General features: G+C 41.6%; 1 protein-coding gene across 2 annotated transcripts in view; it reads left to right on the top strand.

Moving 5' to 3' along the window:
- Positions 1–7,002: 7,002 nt before the first annotated feature.
- The window catches only part of ANAPC5 (anaphase promoting complex subunit 5), a 42,861-nt gene continuing 24,692 nt past the window's right edge, over positions 7,003–25,171 (top strand). The window contains exons 1-7 of one of the 2 annotated variants that reach the window (XM_027043935.2): positions 7,003–7,319; positions 10,563–10,642; positions 11,531–11,640; positions 12,483–12,675; positions 21,836–21,902; positions 24,000–24,101; positions 24,862–25,052. In XM_027043935.2, the coding sequence (XP_026899736.1) occupies positions 7,113–7,319; positions 10,563–10,642; positions 11,531–11,640; positions 12,483–12,675; positions 21,836–21,902; positions 24,000–24,101; positions 24,862–25,052 (950 nt within the window). In that variant the 5' untranslated portion in view covers positions 7,003–7,112. The remainder of the gene's footprint in view (positions 7,320–10,562; positions 10,643–11,530; positions 11,641–12,482; positions 12,676–21,835; positions 21,903–23,999; positions 24,102–24,861; positions 25,053–25,171) is intronic. The other variant, XM_015063778.3, reaches the window with a different exon arrangement.

Genomic DNA, 25,171 nt, shown 5'->3' on the forward strand with positions numbered 1-25,171 from the left:
CTTTAGCTAATAGAATGTGGCAGAGATACTGCTGTGTGTCCCCATGGAGCTGAGGACTCTAGGAGGGACTTGTCTCTACTTTCTTACACACAGGAGAACATTCTCTGGCGTAGCCTGCCAGAAGAGGAGAGACACACAGAGCCACACTCCAGGGGTCCCAGTCGCGGCCATTCCAGATACCCAGTCAGCCAGCCCTCAGATCTATGATGGAGCTCCACCAGGGTTAGCAGAGCTCAGCATTATTGCTGCAGTAGGGAACTACCTTGCCGCTATTTGGCACTAGATGTTCATTAAATGTCAGAGATCCAGAAACCCCTGCAAACTAAAATGTATGCAATTTTTACAAACCAAGGCATTAACATCCTGCAAAGAAGAAAAAGCAATGAACAAATATAGTTTCCGTTTCTGTTACTGAAAGCAGCCGTTTCTGGAAACTGCCATCTAGTCAGGTATTGAGAGAGAGTCAGGGTATCCTCAAAGAAATGAAAATGATGTGCAAAATGTACTCATATGCTTGTGAAAATTATGTAATGCATATTATCTCCCACTTATTAGCACTAAGAGATATGCGAAGTGGTTCAAGCACACAAATGATGAGAGTTGACAGAAGTGTAAACTCCAACCCCAGTTAATTCATTTGTTCATTGATCCTTCCAGTTGTGGATGGTGAGGTTTCCTTTAGATGAAATAAGAGGTCCAGAGACAACAAGGAGAGTTTCTTTCCCCAGGGAGCGAAGTCAATTCAGGTCATGAGCTTTGAGAAGCTGGAATGTTACCTTGGGTCTGGAAATACTTAGTGATGCTTGTCAGGCTAGAGATCAAGTTTCCCCAGCAGCTCAGTTAATTACCCAGAACTTTCTGTATTAATTGAGCTCTGAGACTCTATGTGACTCTCTCAAAGTCGGGGCTCATTTTATTTAATAGGAGTTATTTTCTTTTCTCTCAGCTGGATTTTCCTGGATTATCAAAAGAGATTGTTTATGCATGTATGCAGGAGACCTGGTTCACAGATTACATTTTCCTTGCTCAGGGCAATCCAAGCAGTTATATGTGTCCTCTAACAAGATGCTTAGAATTGCACAAAAACCATGGTTAGGGGTTGTCATTTTCAGAAGTTTTGGAACCCATCAGCAGGTAAAGCATGTGCTCAGTGACACCACTGGCTTTCCCATCTGTTCTGGGATGTGCAGATGATGTGCCAGCACTTAGCTGCTGGAAAGCTACTGTCTAATGAGCAATGGGGAAAACTGGTTCTATTTGGCGTACTTCTACTTGCGAGAGTATGGTGTGCAGAGATACAGAAAATCATGAGTATAGTCATCCATTACTCAGAAAAACTTAAAACACCTCGATAATTACTCAGTTCTTTCATAATCATGACATTGCTAATTATGACTCCTGATTAAATAGCAGGCTGGGTTCCTGATGTTCTTTAAAATGTAGAGGCCACCCTCGTTCATTGCTGCTGGGAATGTGAAATGGTGTACCTACAGAAAAGAGTCTGGCAATTCCTAAAAAAGTTAAACATGGAGTTACTGTATGACCCAGAAATTCTGCTCATAGGAATATACCCAAAAGAGTGGAAGATATATGTTCCCACAAAAATGTGTGCATGAATGTGTGCATGGCTTCACAAGAGCCAAATGATAGTGTAGTCTATCCTTAGAGTGGAATATTATTCAGCCTCGAAAAGGAATGAAGTTCTGACATAAACTACATGGATGAACCTCAGAAATATTAGGCTACATGAAAGAAGCCAACACAGGGGCTCCTGGGTGGCTCAGTCCGTTAAGTGCCCGACTCTGGGTTTCAGCTCAGGTCATGATCTCATGGTTTTGCGAGTTCGAGCCTTGAAATGGGGTCTGTGCTGACAGTGCAGAGCCTGCTTAGGATTCTCTGTCTGCCTCTCCCCAACTTGGGCTCTTTCTGTCTCTCTCAAAATAAATACACTTTAAAAAAAAAAAAAGCAAGTCAACACAAAAGGCCACCGATTGTATGGTTCCATTTATAAGAAGTGTCCAGAATACACAAATCTATAGAGACAGAAAGAAGGTTAGTGGCTTCCAGGACTTGAGGAGAAGGGGAACAAGGAGTGATTGCTAATGGGTCTGGGGTTTCATTTTGGGTCATTGAAATGTTCTGGAATTAGAGGGGCACCTCGGTGGCTCAGTTGGTTAAGCCTCTGACTCTTGGTTTTGGCTCAGGTCATAGTCTCACTGTTTGTGTGTTTGAGTCCCGAACTGGGCTCTGCACTGACAATGTGGAGTCTGCTTGGGATTCTCTCTCTTCCCATCTTTCTGCCCTTCCCCAATGTGTGCTCTCTCTCTTTGTCTCTCTAAATAAACAAATAAACTTTTAAAAATATTCTGGAATTAGATAGTGGTGATGCTTGCAGGTTCCTTTCCCATCCAAACTTTTCATTGTTTTTATTTTTAAATGTTTACTTATTTATTGTTGAGAGGTGGGTAGGGGGGCTCGATGTGGGGCTCGGACTCACGAACCATGAGATCATGACCTGAGCTGAAATCAATAATTGGACGCTTAACTGCTGGAGCCACCCAGGCGCCCTGCAAACCTTTCCTTGTTAATGTGATTAGCTCAAGTTCCAGGTGGCTGCTTGAATCACAGAGCTAGTTGGTTTTAAGGCCAAGACTGGATCCTGGGGAGTCTGATTCCCAGGCCAACTCTCTTTTTGTTTCATCAGTCATGCCAGATTTGCATCACGTTTTCTCTGACTGGCAGGAGAGTATTTGGTGACTGGGGAAGTAAAGGGGACAGTAACTGAATAGCACATAAGATGAGATGAAGGCTCATATAGGAACAAATCAAGGACCCTGAAGGTTTTTCTGGGAACTAAACAGGTCTGACAGGATAAACTGCTTTGCTTTTAGTTAGTATTTCAAATATATATTAATAAAGATGATTTTGGTTGCAAGAGCCAGAAACCTTCCTCAATCGAGCTAAAGTGAAAAGCAAACAAAACAAAAGCCCCAAAGCAAACTAACAAACATTTGCTAAGTTTTGTGGCTGCTAGGAAAGCCGATGCAGTTCAAGAATGAGTTGCAAGAACTATGGTCTCAAGGTAGAAACAGAAGTCAGTGTACCACAGCTGTCTATTTCTTTCTCCCCTCCCTCCACCTCAACTCTGCTTGATTCTGTTTCTCTGTGCAAATTGGCCTTGTTCTCTCTTCCTACAGGTTACCTTTATTCTGACAGCAGAGAATGTGGCATCAACAGCCCCACCTAGCATCCCCAGGAGAAAAAGGGATTCTTCTTTTTCCATAGTCCATATGGCAATCCTGGAGAAGGATCTGATGGGCTCTACTAGGGCCATATGCCCATCCCTATATTCAGATGGGCATGTTCAGTAACTTTGTTCAAATCAAAGACAACACATTTTGGGGAAGATAGTAGAGAATGCTCAACACACACAAAAAAATAAGCCAAAGTCCACTACAAGTTATAAATCCTTGATTCTTTTGTTGACTTGGAGGGCTGCTTTGAAATGTGAAAGGTGTAGGAGGTCAGCACTCAATTTTCATTTTTCATATTTTTAAACTCTTTTTCAAAAAAAAATTTTTTTTGAGAGACGGAGAGAAAGAGTACGGGCACAGCAGAGAAAGGAGGCAGAGGAACCAAAGCAGGCTCCGTGCTGTCAGCCCAAAGCCCAACATGGGGCTCAAAATCTTAAGCTATGATATCATGACCTGAGCTAAAGTCAGATGCTCAAAGAACTGAGCCCCCCAGGTGCTCCCAGCATTCAGTTTTCATAGTTAAAATTAAGGGAGGCCAGGGGCGCCTGGTGGCTCAGTTGGCTAGGTTTCTGACTCTTGATTTCTGCTCAGGTTATGATCTCACGGTTCGTGAGTTAGAGCCCTGCGTAGGGCTCTGCACAGATAGCTTGGGATTCTCTCTCTCCCTCTCTCCCACTCTCTCTCTCTCTCTGCCCCTCCCCCACTCATGCATGTGTGCCCACCCTCTTGCTCTCAAAATAAACAAACTTAAAAAAAAAAAAAGTAAGGGAGGCCAACCACACATCTCTAACAGGATGTCCTTCTTAGTCTCCCAGAGACAGGGTGATTCATCAGGGATTTCTGACTCGTGACCTATGCCACTTTTTTTTTCTATGAGGTCAAATAACTAGTTTCTATATTCGCTGCTGTATCCCTAGGACTTACCACAATGTCTGGCACAGAATAGGTACTCAGAAATATTTTTAGAGTGAATTTTAAGGATCTGAAGCACAGCTGACTCAAAGGAATCTTGGCAATAATGAGCACATACCAGATGTCAGGTGCCTATGTCACTGCAAAGACTGAAAAAACAAAACCGGGTGCCGGCCCTTGAGGCACTCACACAGTCCATCAGAGGTAGTTACTTATGCAAATCATTGGTAAAAAGAAAAAAAAAAAACCCAAGGTTTGATAAGGCTTGAACAAATTGCTATGAAAATGGTTACATAATGGTGCAGTACATCCCTAACAGTTAAAATGGTTTCAGAATTTTGGTAACATTTAACCACGTTCTTAAAATCAAATATATACAGATGGAAACAGGAATTTCCAACCCAAATGTCCAGGTGAAGCTGCACCAATGGGTAAAGTAGGGTAAATGGGTGACTCGATCTGCCTTTTAAGAGGCAATAATGAATGGCCAGGACTATTGTGATCTGGGGACAGCGTTCCCTGAATAAAGGTGGCTCTTGCTTCTTATATCCAGTTAATTATTACCCCACAGGAATAAACCATGTTGCCAAATATTCTAATTTTTCAAGTGAAGCTGGAAATAGACTTTTTCAGAGGTATCAAATTTCTTAAAATTTTTTTAATGTTTAATATTTATTTAGTTTTGAGAGAGAGAGAGAGAGAGCAGGGGAGTGGCAAAGAGAGGGAAACAGAGGATTTGAAGCGGGCTCCAAGCTGACAGCAGAGAGCCTGATGTGGGGCTTGAACTCACAAAGTGGGAGATTATGACCTTAGCCAAAGTCAGATGCTTAACCAACTGAGCCACCTAAGCCCCCTGAAATTTCTTAATTTTTAAGTGTTGGCAAACATTATGCAAGACAAAACACGGGGCGCCTGGGTGGCTTGGTCAGTTAAGCGTCTGACTTCGCTCAGGTTATGACCTCGCCGTCCGTGAGTACGAGCCCCGCGTCGGGCTCTGTGCTGATGGCTCAGAGCCTGGAGTCTGTTTCGGATTCTGTGTCTCCCTCTCTCTCTGACCCTCCCCCATTCATGCTCTGTCTCTCTCTGTCTCAAAAATGAATAAACGTTAAAAAAAAAAAATTAAAAAAAAAAACAAAAACACATCTGATGGGCCACATTTGGTTCAGAGGCCACCAGTTTGCAACTTTTAGTCTAGAAGTTCACCACTTTTATGTCCAGCATCTAGAACAGCCTTGAATATAGTAGGAGCTCAGCATACATTTATTGAATAAATAAATGAATGACTCAAAAGTCTTATCAATTTAGAGTAAAATTGTTAGTTAGGATTTTCAAACACTTACTTTCCTCTTTACATTCAGTAATGTTTTTCTATTCAGGATTTTAAGGTTGAATAAAAGTTCCACAAATGTCCTTCACCAACTTTTATTCTATGCTATACCCACCATGCAAAAAGATTCTGAGGGAGCTGTGAAATGTTAAGTATGCTTTTTCATTAAAAAAAAAAAAAAAAAAAAAGGGAAGGGGGATGGTTTTACAAAAATAAACTGAGGCAAGGAAAGAAGTTATTTACGAATTAAATTTCCTGCAAAAAGTCAGTTTCCCCCTTTATAAATAAGACATGGTTACATAGGTATTGTATGTGGTGAAATGCACAGTCATATGTCCAAAATATATGTAATTGTATGTGTAACATGGGAAGAGTTCTCAAGATATGGCATCAACGTCTTGTATTCCAAGCTATCAATAACTTCTTTTCTGGCACAGTTATTTAGTCTGTATATAACCTGCCTCCTTTTCTGTTTTTGTGAACTAAAACCACATATTCATTCATTACTTATCCAACAAAATAGTGATTGAGACAACAAAAACAAGGCCCTAGGGGATGCCTGGTGGCTCAGTGAGTTAAGTCCTGCGACTTTTGATTTTGGCTCAGGTCATGATCTCACGGCTCTGAGATCAAGCCCTGAATCCAGCTCCACCCTGAGCATCTCTCTCTCTCTCTCAAAATAAATAAATAAACCTTAAAAAACAACAACAACAAAAAAAAAAACACCCGCAACTCTCCAAAAACAAACACAAGGCACTACTAGGCACAGTGCATGTGTATAGCCAAAGTTGAATAGACATGGTTTTTCTTTCAAGGGTCATAGACACTACTACACAGGCAAATCATTATTAATAATAAGTCAGGCTATAGAGAAGTGTCTTGGGAGAGATATCGATGAATGGAAGGGGAATTGTAATAAATCAGATTTAAAATATTGTCTAGGGATTGATTTTGGAGGGATACAAATGCCAGACTACGGATCTTGTAGTTTATTAGGTAGGAAACAGAGGCTCACTAAATGAAAGTGATGTTACCTTCCATTTCATGTAAGGATGCAAGGTCACTTGCAACCTGACTTGGCTGTCTCCAAATGGCATTTGTGAAGTACTGAGAAAAAAATGCTTCATCATGTCTTAAAATAGTTTAATGAAACTCTCAAATTTTGAATTTAGAAATTAACATAATGGATCAAATACAAATTTTAAAGGTACAAATTTAATTTTGTTGCTTCGTTTCAAAATTCAATTTTAACTGTTTTCGAATTAAACAAAAGGGCAGTCGCCGCACCACAACCTGTTCAGCTCCGGTTCCAAAGCGTCAGCTCCCTTCCACGGTTCCATTCCAAGTCACCCCGGAACCTGCTCCTTTCATTCGAGTTTCTGTAGGGACTCAGTCTTTAAGTACACCGCCTTTGCCCCACCCTGCGCAGCACCCCTGGACATTATGATTGGCTGTAGCCCTTCCATGTGCTTTGGTCTGGCTTCTCTGATTGGCCAACGGCGAAGATGCCCGTATCCTGGGCTACAGCGCGGGCGAACTGAGGCCTAGGGCTGGCTGTGGTGTGTTTCAAGCGGGAACCCGGCGGTCGGCCGGGCTCCTGGATTTAGTCCCGGGGCGCCATGGCTAGCGTCCACGAGAGCCTGTACTTCAACCCCATGATGACCAATGGGGTAGTGCACGCCAACGTGTTCGGCATCAAGGACTGGGTGACTCCGTATAAGATCGCAGTGCTGGTGCTGCTGAACGAGATGGGCCGCACGGGCGAGGGCGCTGTCAGCCTCATGGAGCGGCGGAGGCTCAACCAGCTGCTCCTGCCGCTGTTGCAGGTGAGCGGCCCCCACCGACCGGCTCCCGCTCATTCAGCAAACCTTTTCTGAGCACCTGTTCTCTGCGGGACACCTCACTGGGCCTGGGGGCGCGAGTGTTCATCAGATACTCTTTCAGCCCTGGAGGACCGAAAAAATAAAAATAAATAAAGGAGTTAATACCACCTGCTAACTGAGTGCTTACCATGGGCTAGGCGCTGTTACATGCATTTTTTTCTTGCAGGTTCATATTTGGCTCCAGCATTTATTAGCTGAGTGACTGGGTAAGAGTTATTTTCTGACATCTTGCGTCTTCTATAGAAAGGGGCTACACGTAGTCCTGAGAGTTGGAGACAGATGAATCATACAGGCACCTAGAGGACCGCAATAAGTAGTAATAATGACCTATAACGAACATTGAACACTTCCTGTTTGCTAAGCACCTCACATGTTTTATTTCATTTCTCCGACTCAGGTTATAGTTTCACCACGTACTGGCTGTGTGACTCTGGCAAGTTCTATAATCTACTTGGATTCTCTGTAAAACGAGGACAATGATAGAACTATGGGGATGGCTGTATTAAATTAGAAGATCCATGGAAAGCACATAGTTTGTGGCACATAGTAAATGCTCAATGTTAACTATTTTCATTTTCATGTATTCTCATAAAGCATGTACCTTCTTTTATATAGGTTGTGGGGTTTTTTGTTTTCATTTATGTGTGTGATTTTATGACTAATGTCTCTCCCTTAGTAGACTAACTTCAATGAGGGCAGTGTTTTATCCTACTTTTGTTCACCCTTATATCCCCACAGCTGAGTAGAGCGCCTAAGTAAACATGTGGAATAAGTGAAATGGAATAAACCCTCTTGTGGCAGATGTGTGAACTCCGGTGGAGTGGGAGGTCTTAGAAGAAGTGGTACTGAAGGATGAGCAGTTGGCTATTGAGCAGTGGTGGCAGAAACAAAGATCTGGAGTCCTGGGCCCCCACATTATCAATATACTTGACTTTTTATAGTCTATCACCTGTATGTTGGGGGAGAGAAGGGGTACTGAGGACACAGAGGTTAAGTGGCTTGCCCACCTGGTTGAATAAAAGGAATGGGGTCTCTATTACTTGTAGCTCCCAGTCCTAGCCTCATTACTATTGTTACAAATACATTTTCCCCACTATTGAAATAAAAGTTATAATACTAAAAGATTTGGTAATAGAGAAAAGAAACAAAACAGTACTTGTGTTTTAACTCACACATCTTTCTGCCTTTGCTCATACCGTGTTTTTTGTCCTAGATTTTCCTTTGGGTTCTTTGTCTGGCTGAATACTATGTGGTGTAGTAACATTCCAACCAGACTCCCAATTCCTTTGCAAAATTTGGCTTTAAACAGTTAATTTTTAAAAATTCATTTTTTAAAGTTTACTTATTTATTTTGAGAGAGAGAGAGGGAGAGAGAGTGGGGAAGGGGCAGAAAGGGAGGGAGAGGGAGAATCCCAAGCACGCTCTGTGCATGGTCAGTGCAGAGCCCAGTGTGGGTCTCAAACTGAAGAAACTGTGAGGTCATGACCTGAGCTGAGATCAAGAGTCTGTTGCTCAACGGACTGAGCCACCCAGGTACCCCCAAATTTGTTAATTTTTAACTACTTAACTAACACACAAAGATTCATTGTAAAAACTTCAGTTGATCCTAAAATTGATGGAGTGAAAGGTTATGGTTCTGCATGGCCTCCAATCCTTTTCCCTCTCAGAGATTATCACTGTTAATGTTCGTTCGTTTGGCCACAGGCCAGAATGGATCTTTCTAGACCTTTTGCTAAATGCCTGTATATAGATAGATGGAGGCATATGGTTTTAAGTATATATATATATATGTGTGTGCATCCTTTTAATTCTGCTTAAATTTTTAAAAAGTTTTTTTTTTGTTTTTTGTTTTTTACATAAATGTGACTTCTATTCTGCAGCTTGCTCCTTTCACTTAACCAGTCTTGGAGACCTTTCCATATCAGCACATTTGAATAGAGCTACCTCATTCTTTTTTTTTTTTTTTTCTTTTTTAAACAGCTACAGTGTATTCCACAATAAGAAAAGAAACATAACTCCTAACTTTAATTAATATTTAAATACATTTATAATTTATTATAAATTATAGATTAACTCTTTATTAATGGACTTATAGATGCTTTTCAGTTTTTCTTCATTTCAAACAATGCATGCCGAATGTACCTTCCCTACAAGTGGAATTGCTGGGTTAGCCACATCTGAAATTAGCATATATAGTGTCAACTTACTCTCCAAAAAAGATTCACTGTTTAGTTTGTTTTTTTTTTTAGTTTATTTATTTATTTTGAGAGAGGGAGAGAGCAGGCAAGCAAGAGAGTGAGTGAGGGGGGAAGGGCAAAGAGAGAGAGAGAGAGAGAATCCCAGGCAGGCCCCAAGCCGTCAGCACAGAGTTCAGAGATGCAGGGCTTGATCTCACAACTGTGAGATCACCATCGGAGCTGAAACCAAGAGCTGGACGCCAAACTAAATGAACCACCCAGGCGCCCCCAGTGTTTAGTTTTTAAACCTCAATTATATTGTAGTTGTCGTTGTCTTCTTCTTTTTTAAAGATTTTGTATTTAAGTAATCTCTATACCCAAGGTGGGGCTCAAACTCACAACCCTGACATCAAGAGTCACATTCCACCAACTGAGCCAGCCAGGCGCCCCTAGATTGTAGTCTTGGCAGCTGAGGTTGCATACTCCTTGTCTCTACTGGTATGTTTTATGGACTTGGGCACATAGTATGTCTGCCTACCTTACAGGGTTTGGGGAAGGATCAAGTAAGATTATGTTTGTGAAAAATAGGACACCTATGTTTGTATAATGTCTTCCAGTTTATGAAGCACTTAGCCTTTTTTTACTCTTTCTGGCACAAGCAAGGGAGATGGTTATTATTATCTCCATTTTACTGAAGGAAACTAGGGCTCAGAGAGGCTACAGCTTTGCCATGATTACAAAATTAAGAAGGAAAGAACAGCAGGTCCTCAGTCCTCAGGTCCTCTGTTTTGTTCCCATTTTAAACTATTCCGCAGATGAAACAAGAATGCTATGCAAATGTAAAGTATTACTTTAGTGCTTTAGTTTTGTTTTTGTTTTTTTTTCTTCCTGATTTGAGATTTCATGTTTGGAATAATTGTTAAAGCAGAGAGAAATTCATGTTTACAACTGTTTATCATTCTCCAGCTCCTTAAAATTTATCCATAACCTCCCTATCTCCTTTACCCAGGGCCCAGATATTACACTGTCTAAACTATACAAGTTAATTGAAGAATCTTGTCCCCAGCTGGCAAATTCAGTACAGATCAGGTAAGCTTCCTTTTCTTCTGTATATATGAGAATATGTTTACGTAGATGAAAATTAGAGAAGTGCACATGGTAATGAATTCTCTAAAAACATATCTTTGTAAGTCTCAGTAAACAAAAACTCAGTTTTCCTAAGAACTTTAGTTTTTTCTTAATGTTTTTTATTTTATTTTAATTTTTTTAAGTTTATTTATTTTTGAGAGAGAGAGAGAGAGAGAGACAGTGCAAGTGGAGGAGGGGCAGAGAAAGAGGGAGAAAGAATCCGAAGCAGGCTCCAGGCTCTGAGCTGTCAGCACAGAGCCTGACACGGGGCTTGAACCCATGAACACTTAACCGACTGAGCCATCCAGGTGCCACGTTTTTTATTTATTTTTGAGAGAGAGTACAAGCCGGGAAGGGGCAGAGAGAGAAGAGGACAGAGGATCTGAAGCAGGCTCTGCACTGACAGCAACAAGCCTGATGGGCAGCTCGAACTCACGAACCGTGAGATCATGACCTGAGCTATGAAACCAAGAGTTGGACCCTTAATTGACTGAGCCACCCAGGTGCCCCTACTTTTTTTTTTTTTTTTGAAAAATGGTAGTTAACATTAAACCTATTTCAAAATTTATTTTTCTGTATGGATCTACCTTGTTCTTTTATTTGCTGCAGGGAATTCCATTTTGCTAGCTGATGTGTTACTCTGACAGGTTTTATGATGAAAACGGTGATACTTTTCAGAATAATGGGAATGACATTTTGAATTATAAAGTTTGTTTTATGTGCCACCATTTTCTATGAATCTCTGAATTGCTTTTAAAATAGATTTATTGGAGATAATTGTGGAATGTGAAACATGGAAAGATGTTTAAAGGGCCTTCCTAAAATGTGCACCTCAATTTTCTCATTCAGAATCAAACTGATGGCTGAAGGCGAATTGAAGGATATGGAACAATTTTTTGATGACCTGTCAGATTCTTTTTCTGGAACTGAACCAGAGGTTCACAAAACGAGTGTAGTAGGTATGAAGCTCTTCTAAGGAGAGCAGAGAATATTTTCATTGAAGTGAGCAGCTTTCTAAATCACATCTGTCATCACTCTGCTATCTCTAAACAAACACAGTGGGACATGTTTTAGATTGTACTTACTGCCTTGCCATTTTGTTCTATGTTTAAATAATTGTCTTGTAGAAAAGCGTCTTCTGTTTTGTCTGTAGTAGTCCAACTATTAGCCCAGTCCTGTGGGCTTTTCGGGGTTCATGGCTCCTTCCCACGGTCCTCTGGACTCCTGGTCTGCATTGTGCAACTCCCTAAGTCAGGGTCACCAACTAAACTTTTATGAAAAGAATTAAGTAAGAATATGTTATTGAGGGCATATGTGGACTTTCTTGATGCTTTCCTATTAGCTTTATATCCATGCTGCATCCATTTGGCTTTTTCACACGGTAGTTTTTATGTTATTCAACATCAGCTATTGTTGATCGCCTGTGTGCCAGGCTCTGGACTTACAAGATAGATAGGGACCTTCCTCTTAAGGAGATCCCGTACTGGTAGGGTGGGGCCAGATGGTGAAAAGTAAATAGGTAAATAAGATAATTCAAATGGTTCCAATAGCCATGAAAAAAGATATTGGATGGGTAAAGATGATGGAGTGCAGGGGTGGGGAGTGGGTTGGGGACTGCACGACGCATTCGAAGAGGAAACCAGTTTTGTAAGAGATGGGGAAGAACATTCTAGGTGGAGGGAATAGAAACTGCAAACGTCTCTTTTTGATGCTTTTGAAGCAAGATTGCAACATATAGTATGAACTCTGTGTAACCTGGATTTCAATTAATGCCTTCGCCTGCGTATGTCTTATTTTATAGGTTTATTTCTGCGCCATATGATCTTGGCATACAGTAAGCTTTCTTTCAGTCAAGTATTTAAACTGTACACCGCCCTTCAACAGTACTTCCAAAACGGTGAGAAAAAGTCAGTGGAGGATGCTGACATGGAACTGACCAGCAGAGAGGAGGGGGAAAGAAAAATGGAAAAGGAAGAACTTGATGTATCTATAAGGTAATTTGGGTTTTTCGGATAGACATCCCTTTCCTGTGAAATAGCATAATTACAGGCTTAGTAAATCCTCATTCATTCAGAGTTCACATGCTGGCTACCATCTTTTTGCCTCTCCAGATCCAAGAAGTGGACCCATATGGGCTGCATCAGTGAGTGGGCTCCTTGCCCTCTGACATCTGATTGGGAGGCACTGGTGGGAAATCCAGAGTGAGGAGTGGGGACAGGGTGTTGATCCACTTGCTCCCTTACTTCAGGGTCATGGTGGACTGGTTGTAGGGTCATACTCCTATCAGGTAGTCCTCCCTGCATTATTCTGGGGTTGGGGAAGTAGGAAGATTTCCCTGGCCTGGGGTGTAAGGTGCCCCACTGTTACCAGTCCTGGGGACTGTATTGTCCCTTATGGCTTCTCTGTGTCCTGCCTCTGGTTTTTTAAGTGGTCCTTTTTTAAACTCTTCTCAAATCACCGTGTTTGAATGTGCCATTTGTTTCCTGCTGGGACCCCGACTGATAGTGTTCCATGTCAGCATCCAGCAGGAGCTAATGACTGAGTCAGTGAAAATGGATTGAGTGCCTACGGAAGTTTAAGCATTGGGGATGACGTGCCACTGCTCACCTAGTTGTTTAACCTCAAAACCTTGGAGTGTCCTTGGTTCCTCCCTCTTTGTCACCCTGACAGCTAGTGCTTCAGCAGGCCAGTCAATTGTTCCTCCACGATAGTTTTTGTTTTTGTAATTTATTTATTTATTTTGAGAGAGAGAGAGACAGACAGACAGACAGACAGACAGACTCGGGGCTCAAACTCCCGAACCGTGAGATCACAACCTGAGCTGAAATCAGGAGTCTGACGCATAACCAACGGAGCCACTCAGACACCCGCATGATAGTTTGGACTTAGGTCATTTGTCTCCATCATCACTGCTGTCCCTGCAGCCCAAACACTGCATTTTCTTAGTGGATGACTTCTGTAGTCTCTTCACTGGCCTCCTTGCCTCCACTCTTGTCTCCCTGCAATCTGTTTTTCTTATTTATTTGTTTGTTTGTTTATTTAAGTAATCACTTCACCCAACATGGGGCTCGAACTCATAACCCTGAGATTAAGAGTCTCATACTCTATCAACTGAGCCAGCCAGGCACCCCTCCCTGTCATCTATTTTTCATGCAGCATCCGGGGGAATCTTTGTGAATGTAAATCACGCCATGTCACCCTTCTGCTCCAAACCCTCAGCCATTGTCCTTGAAATTTAGATGAGAATCCAAGCTTATCACAGCCTCAGTGCCTGTGTGATCAGGCCCCATCATCCTCCCTACCTCTTGCTGCTTACTCTCCCCTTTACTCTCAGGAGTCCACCTGCTCAGGCGTGCTTTTGGCTTTGTGAACACTCCACCCTGACTTCTTCTGATTTCAGCTCCAGTGTCATCACACAGGCCTTCGCTGACCACATACCTGAAGTAACCTCCATCCCAAATATTCCTGGCAGCTTTAGTTCCTTCATAGCTCTTCTCACTGAGTAACTTGTTACATTTATGTGCTTACTCGTTTGTATCTGTTTCTTCTGCCTTAGCATCCCTTCAGATCTAAGACCCTTCTCTGTCTTGCTTCATTGCATTTTTGCCAGTGCTCCGTGTAGTGCGTGTCTCATAGAATGTGCCTGTGTGTGCTGGGTGAATGAATGCAGAAAATCAACATAGGCAGTCTGTCACTCACACTGGTGAGTGGTCTCATAACATACTTTTTATTGCCTTCCCTCACTTTGCTGTCTTGCTTCCCCTTCACGCGAACTGTTACCTGGGATCACCTCCCAAATAAACTACTGCTACTTGGAGGGAAAAACACATGTGTGTGTATACATATGTGTATATTCCATATTCCCTGATCTCAAGGAGCCCACAGTGTGGTGTGGAAGACTGACACCCAACAGATCATTACACGGCAGTGTGCTCAGCTCTGATTTAAGTAAGCTTCACCTGCCCTAAGAAGGCTGGCTAACTGCCTTGAGGGGGGGGGGGGTGTGGTTCCTGTGAGTGGCCTTTGTATGGTTGTGATTTGTTTAGCACATGCTTGGGCTCTGGGCTCGAGGGATTATATAGTACCTTTAAATACTTCCAAACCTCCCTTACTTATCGTTGCTTACAAATGTCTTTCCCCTAGTGGAGAGGCAGGAAAGTGTGGGGTTGAGTCTGGTTGTGGCCTCGGACTGCTGGGTTTGAATTCTGACTCCTCCACTTATTCCCTGTGAGACTCTGAGCCAGTTACTTACCCTCTCTGTTCTTCAGTGTCTTCATCCGTAAAGTGGGGGATCTGATTCCTTCCTCAGAGGGTTGTTGTGACAATCAAATGTCAAGTCCGTGTAAGTGTTCTGAACTGTGCCTGGCGTGTAGTACATGTTCAGCAAATACTGGCTATTCTTATTCTCTTGTTTCTTTTTTAGCTGAGACCCCCTAAGGAGTGCATTGGGGCTGTCTTGTAGTCTTTGTTCTGGCTACTTAATATGCTTCAAGTAGCAGAATGTCACGTCTTGTAAAATGTTAAAATTCAGACTTGTTTTGCGTTGGCTTTCTCCTAAATTAATCCCATTTAATTAGGTCTAGCTACTTTTTTTGTTTTTATCCTGTTCTAAGAATTCATTTGTGTGTGACCCAGTGTATTTGCTATGAAGATGTATCATTTCATGTCAAATCACTATGTTGTACACCAGAAACTAATGTAACATTGTGTGAAAAAGAAAAGGAAAAAAAGTGTATAGTGATTTACAATGTATACAAAATTTTGGGGGGCGCCTGGGTGGCTCAGTCAGTTGAGTGCCCCGACTCTTGATTTTGGCTCAGGTCATGATCCCAGGGTCCTAGGAGTGATCCCCACATTCGGCTCCGTGCTGAGCGTGGAGCCCGTTTGAGATTCCTCTCTCTCCTCTGCCCTGCTCCCCAACTGGCGCTTTCTTTCTCTTAAAAAAAAAAACACAAAACTTAAAAAAGTAGGGGTGAACAATTTGAAACCATAAGAACTGAGAATCAAATTGTGTACTTATTACAATTTTATATCTTCAAAGATGAAACTGGAATGTTATTTCACTTAAAATGTACAACATGCAGAATGCTCTGTAATGGTAAAAAAAAATGTACACCAATGTAAATTTTTATAATTTTCCAGTAAATGACATTTCTGGATCAAAGAAAAAGGTATAGCTTCAGAAAATAGCATACATATAGTAAACTGAATTTTGTCACTGAAATTAAGAGGTATATTATTTAAATATTCTCATTAAGTATTATAATGAGGGTTTTTAAATTTTTTTTTTAATGTAAGTAATCTCTACACCCAGTATGGGCCTTGAACTCACGACCCTGAGATCAAGAGTTGCATGCTTTTCTGACTGAGCCAGCCAGGTGTCCCTAGAATATATTTACATTAAAAAAAAAAAAAGAATATATTGCAGTCGTTTCTTGGTTCTTTTAAAGAGGGAAATCTTATTTTCTGGTGATCTTTTCTAATGTTTTATTGCATTTATGAAAAGTTTCTCAAGTTAGTCCTTTTATTCTTTTCTTTCTTTCTTTGTTTCTTTTTTAAGTTATTGGAATGTTTTCAGGTCTCTTTTCTTCAGGAAAGTTATTTTTTTTGCCCCAGAAATTTGTATTAAAATTAGAAAGGGGAAAGAAATATCGTATAGTTTGTAAATCTCCCGTCCTCCAATGAAATTACTCCTGTTTGGAAAGAGGAACCCGACTGTTAATTTAGAAGGGAGGGAATAAATATTCAGTCAACACGTGTTTGTCATTAAAAACAAATCCAATCATAGATGCACCTGGGTGACTCAGTCAGTTAAGCGTCTGACTTCGGCTCAGGGCATGATCAGGTTTGTGAGTTCGAGCCCTGTATTGGGCTCTGTGCTGACTGCTCAGAGCCTAGAGCCTGCTTCAGATTCTGTGTCTCCCTCTCTCTGCCCCTCCCCTGCTCACGCTTTGTCTCTCCCTCTTTCAAAAATAAATAAACATTAAAAAAATTAAAAAAGCCATCACAGAAGAGAGGGCACACTGAAACTTAGCCTCTGTGCTTCCTTTGCTGGCAGTTGCCAATGGCCTGCAGTGAGGAGCTGGCTGATAGGTTTGCCCCACGTGAGTCTGTAGTGGAGGCTTCTGGTCTGCAAGCTGCTGCAGTTACAGCTTCTCTTTACTCCTAAAAGGAACTAACAGAAGTAGAAATTCTCTGGTATTTCTTCCCTTGATTTAATATAAATCTCCCAAATTTGTTAATTTATTCAACAAATAGTGCTTCCGATGTGCCAGGCACCCCGTTAAGGTGCTGTGTTGTCAGCCAGGAGGACAAAGTCCAGTCCTTGAGGGGTTATGTGGGGGAAGGTCAGATGATAGAGAGCCAACTGATAAGGAATGTAGTTTCAGAGCAATGCAGTGCAATCAAGAGGAGAGGGGACCCACGGGTGGGGAGTAACTGGGGGTTCCACTGGGGAGGGGCCTTTGGACTGGGAGCTAGGTAATGAAGGAGCCAGGGGAATTGCCAGAGCACACAGCTTCCAAGACAGGAGAAGCTGGCATATCGGAAGCATAGGTGGAGGGCAGTGTGGCTGCATCATGCCCTCTGGTCACATACCTCAGAAGGGCTAGGGTCCTTGCTTCCTCCTTGGATATTTAGTAACTGTTCCTGTCTCAGTCCCTCGCCTCCCCTGCTTCTGTCAATACCCTGCTCAGAAACCTCACCAGATTCCACAAAGTCTCCTCACCTGGTGTTCCAGGCCTTCCACAGTTGACCTCTGTGACCTTACCTTTAGTTTCTAAGCTTGGATCCCTGGCGTCTTTTGTTTCTGTTTCCTGAAATGTCTTCTTCCTTCTCATCATTTTCTCTGCTCCTTCCCAACTAGCAAGTGATTTTCCCACTTCTCAGTACAGAGTTCATATCACCCTTGGCCTTTACCATTTACTGCCATCTTTTTACCTGGGCTGGCCTCAGCTTTCCCCAAGATTAAGCCTCTTAGCACACTGTATATCCTCCAGGACCTAAACTGGTGTTTTACGTATTGCAAGTGGTCAAAAACAAAAAAATAAAACCTTTGTGGATTGATTAATCTCCTATGTATTTTTTTTAAGTGTTTATTTATTTTTGAGAGAGAGAGACAGCTCAAGCAGGGAAGGGACAGAGAGAGGGAGACACAGAATCTGAAGCAGGCTCCAGGCTCTGAGCTGTCAGCCCAGAACCCGATGTGGGCTTGAACCCATGAACTGTGAGATCATGACCTGAGCCAAATTTGGACGCTTAACTGACTGAGCCACCCAGGAGCCCTGATTAATCTCACATTAAAAAAATTTCAATTACAGTGGTAGATTTAAGCCCTTTAGGGGAATTTCCAGATTCCTGAGAATCTTACAAATGCCATGTACTAGGTTAATATTAAAAATGCACATCTTTGGGGCACCTGGGTCGCTCAGTTGGTTAAGCATCCAACTTCAGCTCAGGTCATGAACTCACGGTTCATGAGTTCGAGCCCCGCATCGGGCTCTCTGCTATCAGCACAGAGCCGGCTTCAGATCCTCTGTCCTCCTCTTTCTCCTCCTCCCTATGCATGCTGTCTCTGTCTCTCTTAAAATAAATAAACTTAAAAAAAAAATGCACATCTTTGCATGAGCACCTGGGTGGCTCAGTTGGTTAAGTATCTGACTCTTGATTTTGGCTCAGGTCATGATCTCACAGTTCAGTTCATGAGATCAAGCCCCCTTGCTTGGGATTCTGCTCTCCTCTCTCTTTCTCGCCCCCCCTCAAAATAAATAAGTAAACATTTTTTTTTAAATGCACATCTTTGCCAACTTTTGAGTACAGTTTTACAAGATTCATGGACTTCTTAGAGCCCATCCCTGAACCCAACTTAAGTGCCCTTGATTTATGGACTAGTAAGTCTAAAATTCTGTCTAAGCTAATAACTGAATTTATAAGCAAGGTATACTTGAACTTTTTCCTAAGTGGGTAGCTTTTTTCCTAAATTGAATACTTCTGTGGCTTCTTAAGAATTTCTTTTTTCCTGCATATATTTGTGAGGCCTTAAGGAAACCAAGGAAGAGTCAGTAAAGGATGGTTTGGGCCATGGGGTTTTTACTTGCTCTTCCCAAGCTGGTTCATTTCAGCCATGATTGCCACCATGGAGGCCAGAACCAAATTCGATCTTCATTTATGGGAACTGTATTTCTGTTTCTTATAGAATCAGTTTGCATGATGCTGATTTTCTCTATTTTATTAACCTTATTGCTCCTGTGTCCTTCCTTATAAGCTACCCCCAATTTTCAGGGATAGGGGAAGGGTTTAAATAAAGCATTTGGTAACTGTGAGCATTGTGGACTTCTAAGATTTTGTTTTTAAGTAATCTCTACACGTGGGGCTCCGAGATCAAGGGGCGCCGGGTGGCTCAGTTGATTGAGCGTCCAACCTTGGATCGGGTCATGATCTCACAGTTTGTGACTTTGAGCCCTGTGTAGGGCTCTGTGCTGACAGGTCAGAGCCTGCAGCCTACTTCAGATTCCGTGTCTCTCTCTCTCTCTGCCCCTCCCCCTCTCACACTATCTCTCTCTCAAAAATAAACACACACACAAAAAATAAAATTAAAAAAAAACAAACCAAAACTTCGAGATTAAGAGTTGCCTGCTCTACTGACCAAGGCAGCCAGGTGCCCTGAGTGTTGTGGACTTTAGAGGCAGATGGGACCAGAAGCCTGTGTCTAGTTTCATTCAGAGTCTCACCTGTCTCTAGCCTTTTTGCATGCAGCCATATATAATTATGCCAAGCCTTGGGTTTAACCTTGGTTAAAGTGGTGTGCTAAGAGAAAAGGACTTCTTACTGTCCTGATACTAACTGTTTTCCATTTGAGAACTTGGCCTGTGAATTTTTTTCCATTTCCCTCTAGGTCACTATTGTGTTACTGATCTTTGTTAGACCTGGGCTGGAGCTGGTTCTTGGCAGCTCTGATGGCTACAGAATCTGATACACTGCTTAGGGATTATTAAGTAATATTTAACAAAAATGAAGCCAAGGGGGTTGCCTGAGTGGCTCAGTTGGTTAAGTGTCTGATTTTGGCTCAGGTCATGATCTCACAGTTTGTGGGTTTGGGCCCCATGTCTGTCCAGCTCAGCTCTGTGCTGACAGCTTGGAGCTTGGAGCCTGCGTCAGATTCTCTGTCTCCCTCTCTCTCTGCCCCTACCCCCCTTGCACTCTCTCCTCTCTAAAAAGTAAATAAATAAACATTAAAAAAAAAAAAGGCACCTGGGTGGGTCAGTCAGTTGAGCGTCTGACTTCAGTTTAGGTCATGATCTCATGGTTCATGAGTTTGAGCCCCGCATGGGGCTTGCTGCTGTCAGCGCAGAGCCCGCTTTGGATCCTCTGTCCCCCCTCTCTTTATGCCCCTCCCCCACTCATGCTCTATCAAAAATAAACATTAAAAAAAAGAAAGAAAGAAATGAAGCCAAGAGAATATTAGAGCAGTGTTTCCCAAAGTGTTTTCTGTGGAACACTAGTACTTCATAAAAGATGTGAGGAAAGGATTCTTTGGTCAATTAGTTTGGTAAATGATACATTAAACAAAAGTAAATGAAGTTTCAGGGTGCCTGGGTGGCTCAGTCAGTTGAGCAGACAACTTTGGCTCAGGTAATGATCTCTGGTTCGTGGGTTCAAGCCCCGCGTTGAGCTCTGTGCTGACAGCTCAGAGCCTGGGGCCTGCTTCAGATCCTGTGTCTCCCTCTCTCTCTGCCCCTCTCCTGCTTATGCCTCTGTCTCTCTCTGTCTCTCAAAAATGAATAAATGTTAAAAAAAATAAAATAAAAAAAGTAAATGAAGTTTCTTTTTGTTGGATTTCTCTCAGGTGCATCATTAATCTCGAATTAAGATAGAGCATACAACTGTCTCCAAATTACATAACCTCAGAAGAATTTTTTCTTCTTTCAGAATATCCATTTATATATTATTTTTGTGAAAGTTTGAAAACTGCTTGTATTAGATGCAGAATGCTTATGAAAACATTATTTATCAGTAAATATTGATTTTTATACTTATCAAAATCTTGTAGAGCAGGCATTTCTTAGAGTCATGTGGCAAAAGGGATTACTCATACTTTTCCTCTCAAAATAAGACTTTTCTATTGTGTATATGCAGATTTGTCAGGTCTAGGTTTATACCCGTATATTCCTTGTCTGTTAAATCTGCATAATCTAAACTTCTAGGCAAATGGTTATGTCTTAGGAGAAGCCACTTTCTTCTGCTCTGAAGTATCCCACATCTTGTATCTGTAGCAAGGAGTTAGAAACTCTCCATCCATTCATTTCCCAATCTCTTGAGTGCCTGTTTTATTCCTAGGCATGGCACTAGGTATTGGCATCCAGTTGCAAGTACGAGCAGCCAGGTGTGGCAATGCATAGGTGCTGTGCTCAGCCTCTCTAGTAAGAGACAGTGGCAGCTCAAATGAGAGATGTCAGGAGAGATTCTTGGAGGACATCACATGTCAGTTAGTCTTGAATGATGGATGGTGTACCGTAGTCCAACAGTGGGCGGGACAATGGGCTTTCAGGCCAAGGAAGCAGCAGGGGCATCTTGGTGCCGTAGGAGATCTGCGAGGACGTCATCAGGCTGGGAATGTGGGTGAGAAAGAAAAGGCAAAGGAGAGAGGTAGTAGCTAGGATCACTCATGGAGCATTGCACCTGCCCTGCTATAATAAAATCCCCAGTGTGGATTTTATTCTGGAAGCTGGGTACCACGATAGATTCGCATTGTAGAAAGATCATGCTATGTAGAATTTAGGTCTATAGCTGACCATAGTTACATGGTGTGAACTTTGGCAGGTCATTCAACATCACTTTTTAAGTATGTCTTTTCTATTCCTGAGAGGAGAGAATTAATTTTAAAAGTTTTTGAGATCTTCTGATGAAGCCATTTGACTTGGTTAGCATTACCGTTCTTGCTGTTGTGGAATTCTTTTTTGTTTGTTTGGCTTTTTAAGTTTTTAATGCCATTGTAGTTAATACACAGTGTAATACTGGTTTCATGTGTACAGTATAGTAATTTGACATTTCATAAACCCCTGGTGCTCAACACACATGTGCTCCTTAATCCCCATTACCTAGTTCACCCTTCCATATTGTGTAATTCCTTGTTATTTTTGTTTTATTCTTTTCCAGAGAAGAGGAGGTATCTTGCAGTGGGCCTCTCTCCCAAAAACAAGCAGAATTTTTTCTTTCTCAACAGGTATGTGTTAATTCTGTTATTTATCATGAACTTTAAAAAAGATATGTCATCACATACGCCTGTTTCGTTGGTAGGCTTATTAGTGAATCTGCTTTATTCCTTATTCTTGGTCCTCTTTCCTTTACTAACAATACAGTTGTGGTTATGTGTTCTTTCCGATTTTGTGTGTGATTTTCTTTTTCTTTTTTCTTCTTTTTTTTTTTTTGTAGATTTTATTTTTAAGTAATCTCTACCCCCATCGTGGGGCTCAAACTTAAAATGCTGATATCAAGAATTGAATGCTCTACAAACTGAGCCAGCCCAGTGCCCCATGATTTTATTTTTCTTAAAGTTATAATGCATGCTCATTTTATAATAGTGTGTGACTAACACAGGCCAAAAATGTGCTTTGGAAGACTTACTTCTCTTCCCCCAACATTTTATTATGGACATTTTCGAACAGAAAGAAAAGTTGAAGAGCATTGCACAGTGAATACCTATATACCCGTCACCCAGATGCCACAATTAGTATTTTGCTGTGTCTTTATCAATACATACATGTCCTCTATCCAGCCACCATTTCATCTTATTTTTTGATGTATTTCAGGTTGCAGACACCGGTATAGTTCACTCCCAACGTTTCTTTCTTTCTTTTTTTTTTTTTTTAACCCCAAACATGTCTTGCTGGTGCTTTTGAGCCATACTTTTTCATTTGCTCGGAAACAGAAGCTGAATATTTTTCTCCCATGTTTTTTTTGAGCATAGAATTTTGATATTTTGTTCTACTTTTCTAATTCTCCTTATTTTGTTATTAATTTTCTTTTTGCAGAAAGATGTACTGTTTAGGTCTAGTTGAAAAGTCATAGAATCACCCCTGCAGATGAATTTCAGACAGATTAGAAAAAAACCCTCTAGACAACCAGTGAAGTATGGAGGAGACAGTATAGCTAGAGCCTCACCACATTCTCACACTTCATTCAGTCCATTACAGGTGGGTTAAAGGGTAAATGTGAATATTTAAAGCTATAATTAGACCAGAAGGAACTACATATTAACTTTTAACTGATCTCTGGGTGGGGAACGACTTTCTAAACATAAAAGCTGTGGAAGAAAGCATGTAGGAGAAGATCATTTGATTTTTCAGCATAAAAATTAAAAATGTCTGCATGTCAGAACACACTCTAACAAAACTAAAAGTCAAACAATAAAATAGGAAAAAGGATTTGCAATAAATATGGCAGTCACAGGGTTAATACTTTTGCTTTAAAAATCATATTATCAAAGACTTTGATGATGAGACAAACTTTATACTATTGAATGAAAAGAGCAGGAAGTAAAATGATATACAGTGTTCTAGTTTTATTAAAAATATGGTCTATGTATGCACATATAGAAAAAAGACTGGAATAAGACACTGACATATCAATAGTGTTATTTCTGGGTGGAGGGGTTACAGATGATTTTTGTTTTCTTCCGTATGTCTTTCCATGTTTTGGAATCTTCTATAATATAATGAATTTAAGTGAAATTAGAAATTATTATTACTTACAAATAAAAATTTGTCTAGGTAAAGTTGAAGAGTTTGTAATCAAGTTAAGTACTAATAATTAATTTAGGACTGGTTTTCTAACATATTTTATATAATCATTGCTGGTACCATCTACTTGAAACAGATAGCCAGGAGTAGGGCATCTGGGTGCTGTGAGGCCCTTTGCCAGGCTGGAAATGCACACTACCTGCCCTGACGGCACTCACAGTCCGGGGTGGGGTCACACTGGCACTTTTAATGTAGGTTGCTAAGTACTGCAGGAAGGGTTCCTGCAGGGGCCTACGGGAGCATGTAGGGACTTAAGGACCTTACCTAGTCTAAAAGCTGATATAAGCAAGTGACTAAAGTCTACATGGGGTCCTGAAGGACAAGTAGGAGTTTGCAAGGCATGTGAGGAGTGTGTGGATGGGGAGAGGGAGTTGGCAGGCTTTTTGTCTCAGGAAGAGGAAACGCTGTGGCCAAGAGGAGAGAGGAGCAGTGGGAAGGAACATAGGGGATCCTAGTCAGTATACATTTCCATATGTTGACCGGCCACGTCTTTCTTCTGAGTTGTCATCTTTAAATTTCAGGCTTCTTTGTTAAAGAATGATGAGACAAAAGCCCTCACTCCAGCTTCTCTGCAGAAAGAACTGAACAACTTGTTGAAATTTAATCCTGATTTTGCTGAAGCGGTGAGTCTTTTGAGTTGGAAAGCCACAATCAGGCTACTCTTTATATTGAAGAGCCATGCAAATGAGGATTGTCCCATTGGCCCAGTTTCTTGGAAAGAAATGTTGTTGGCAAGTCTATAAGCCTGGGTTGCAAAGCTTTCCCTCCTACCCCCTCGTCCCTGGGCCATTAGGGGTTTCTTCAATCCCTTTTCTGTTGCTATTCCCATTCATTCATCGTCTCTCTGAGGATGTGAATTGTTGACAGATGATAGTTCAAGTGCCTCATCAGGCTCCATGCTGACAGTGTGGAGCCTGCTTGGGATTCTGTCTCCTTCTCTATCTGCCCCTCCCCTGCTTGCTCTCTCTCTCTCTCTCTCAAAATAAATAAATATAAATTAAAAAAATTTTTTTTAAAATTTTTATATTTGAGCTTACAGTCTTCCTTAATACCTGAGGTAGGTGAGGTTCCCCCCCCACCCCACCACCCTCGGGTCCTCGTATAACCAGTGGCATAGTGGGTATATATTTGGCATAAAACTCTGACACAGATCATAATGGGGCTCCCATTTTTCATTTGGCGACTTCCTAGCCCATTCCTAGGGAGGAAACAAACCACTGTATCTTGAACTTGCTTCATCCTGCCAGTGGGAAAACATGAAGCTAAACTGTCTTCACGGAGGGCGGAGGAACACGGGTATTTGCAGCTAGTAGGACGCTCTGAATTAGTCTCAAGCCAGTGGAAGCTGAACATTTAAAATATGTGGATTGTTTCTTGTTTCAGCACTATCTCAGCTACTTAAACAACCTCCGGGTTCAAGATGTCTTCAGTTCAACACACAGCCTCCTTCATTATTTTGATCGCTTGATTCTTACTGGGGCCGAAAGCAAAAGTAATGGGGAAGAGGGCTACGGCCGGAGCCTGCGATACGCCGCGCTGAACCTGGCCGCCCTGCACTGCCGCTTCGGTCACTAGTGAGTTGATAGGTTTTTGTTTCTGCAGAAACTGAAGAAATCAACTCTCAAATGTTAACGGAGATGTAGGTTTTAAATGCAGTGTTGAAAAATCAAAAGGGGCGTCTGGGTGGCTCAGT

The sequence above is a fragment of the Acinonyx jubatus genome, chromosome D3, assembly GCF_027475565.1.
Source record: "Acinonyx jubatus isolate Ajub_Pintada_27869175 chromosome D3, VMU_Ajub_asm_v1.0, whole genome shotgun sequence".
In the NCBI taxonomy this organism is placed as follows: Eukaryota; Metazoa; Chordata; class Mammalia; order Carnivora; family Felidae; genus Acinonyx; species Acinonyx jubatus.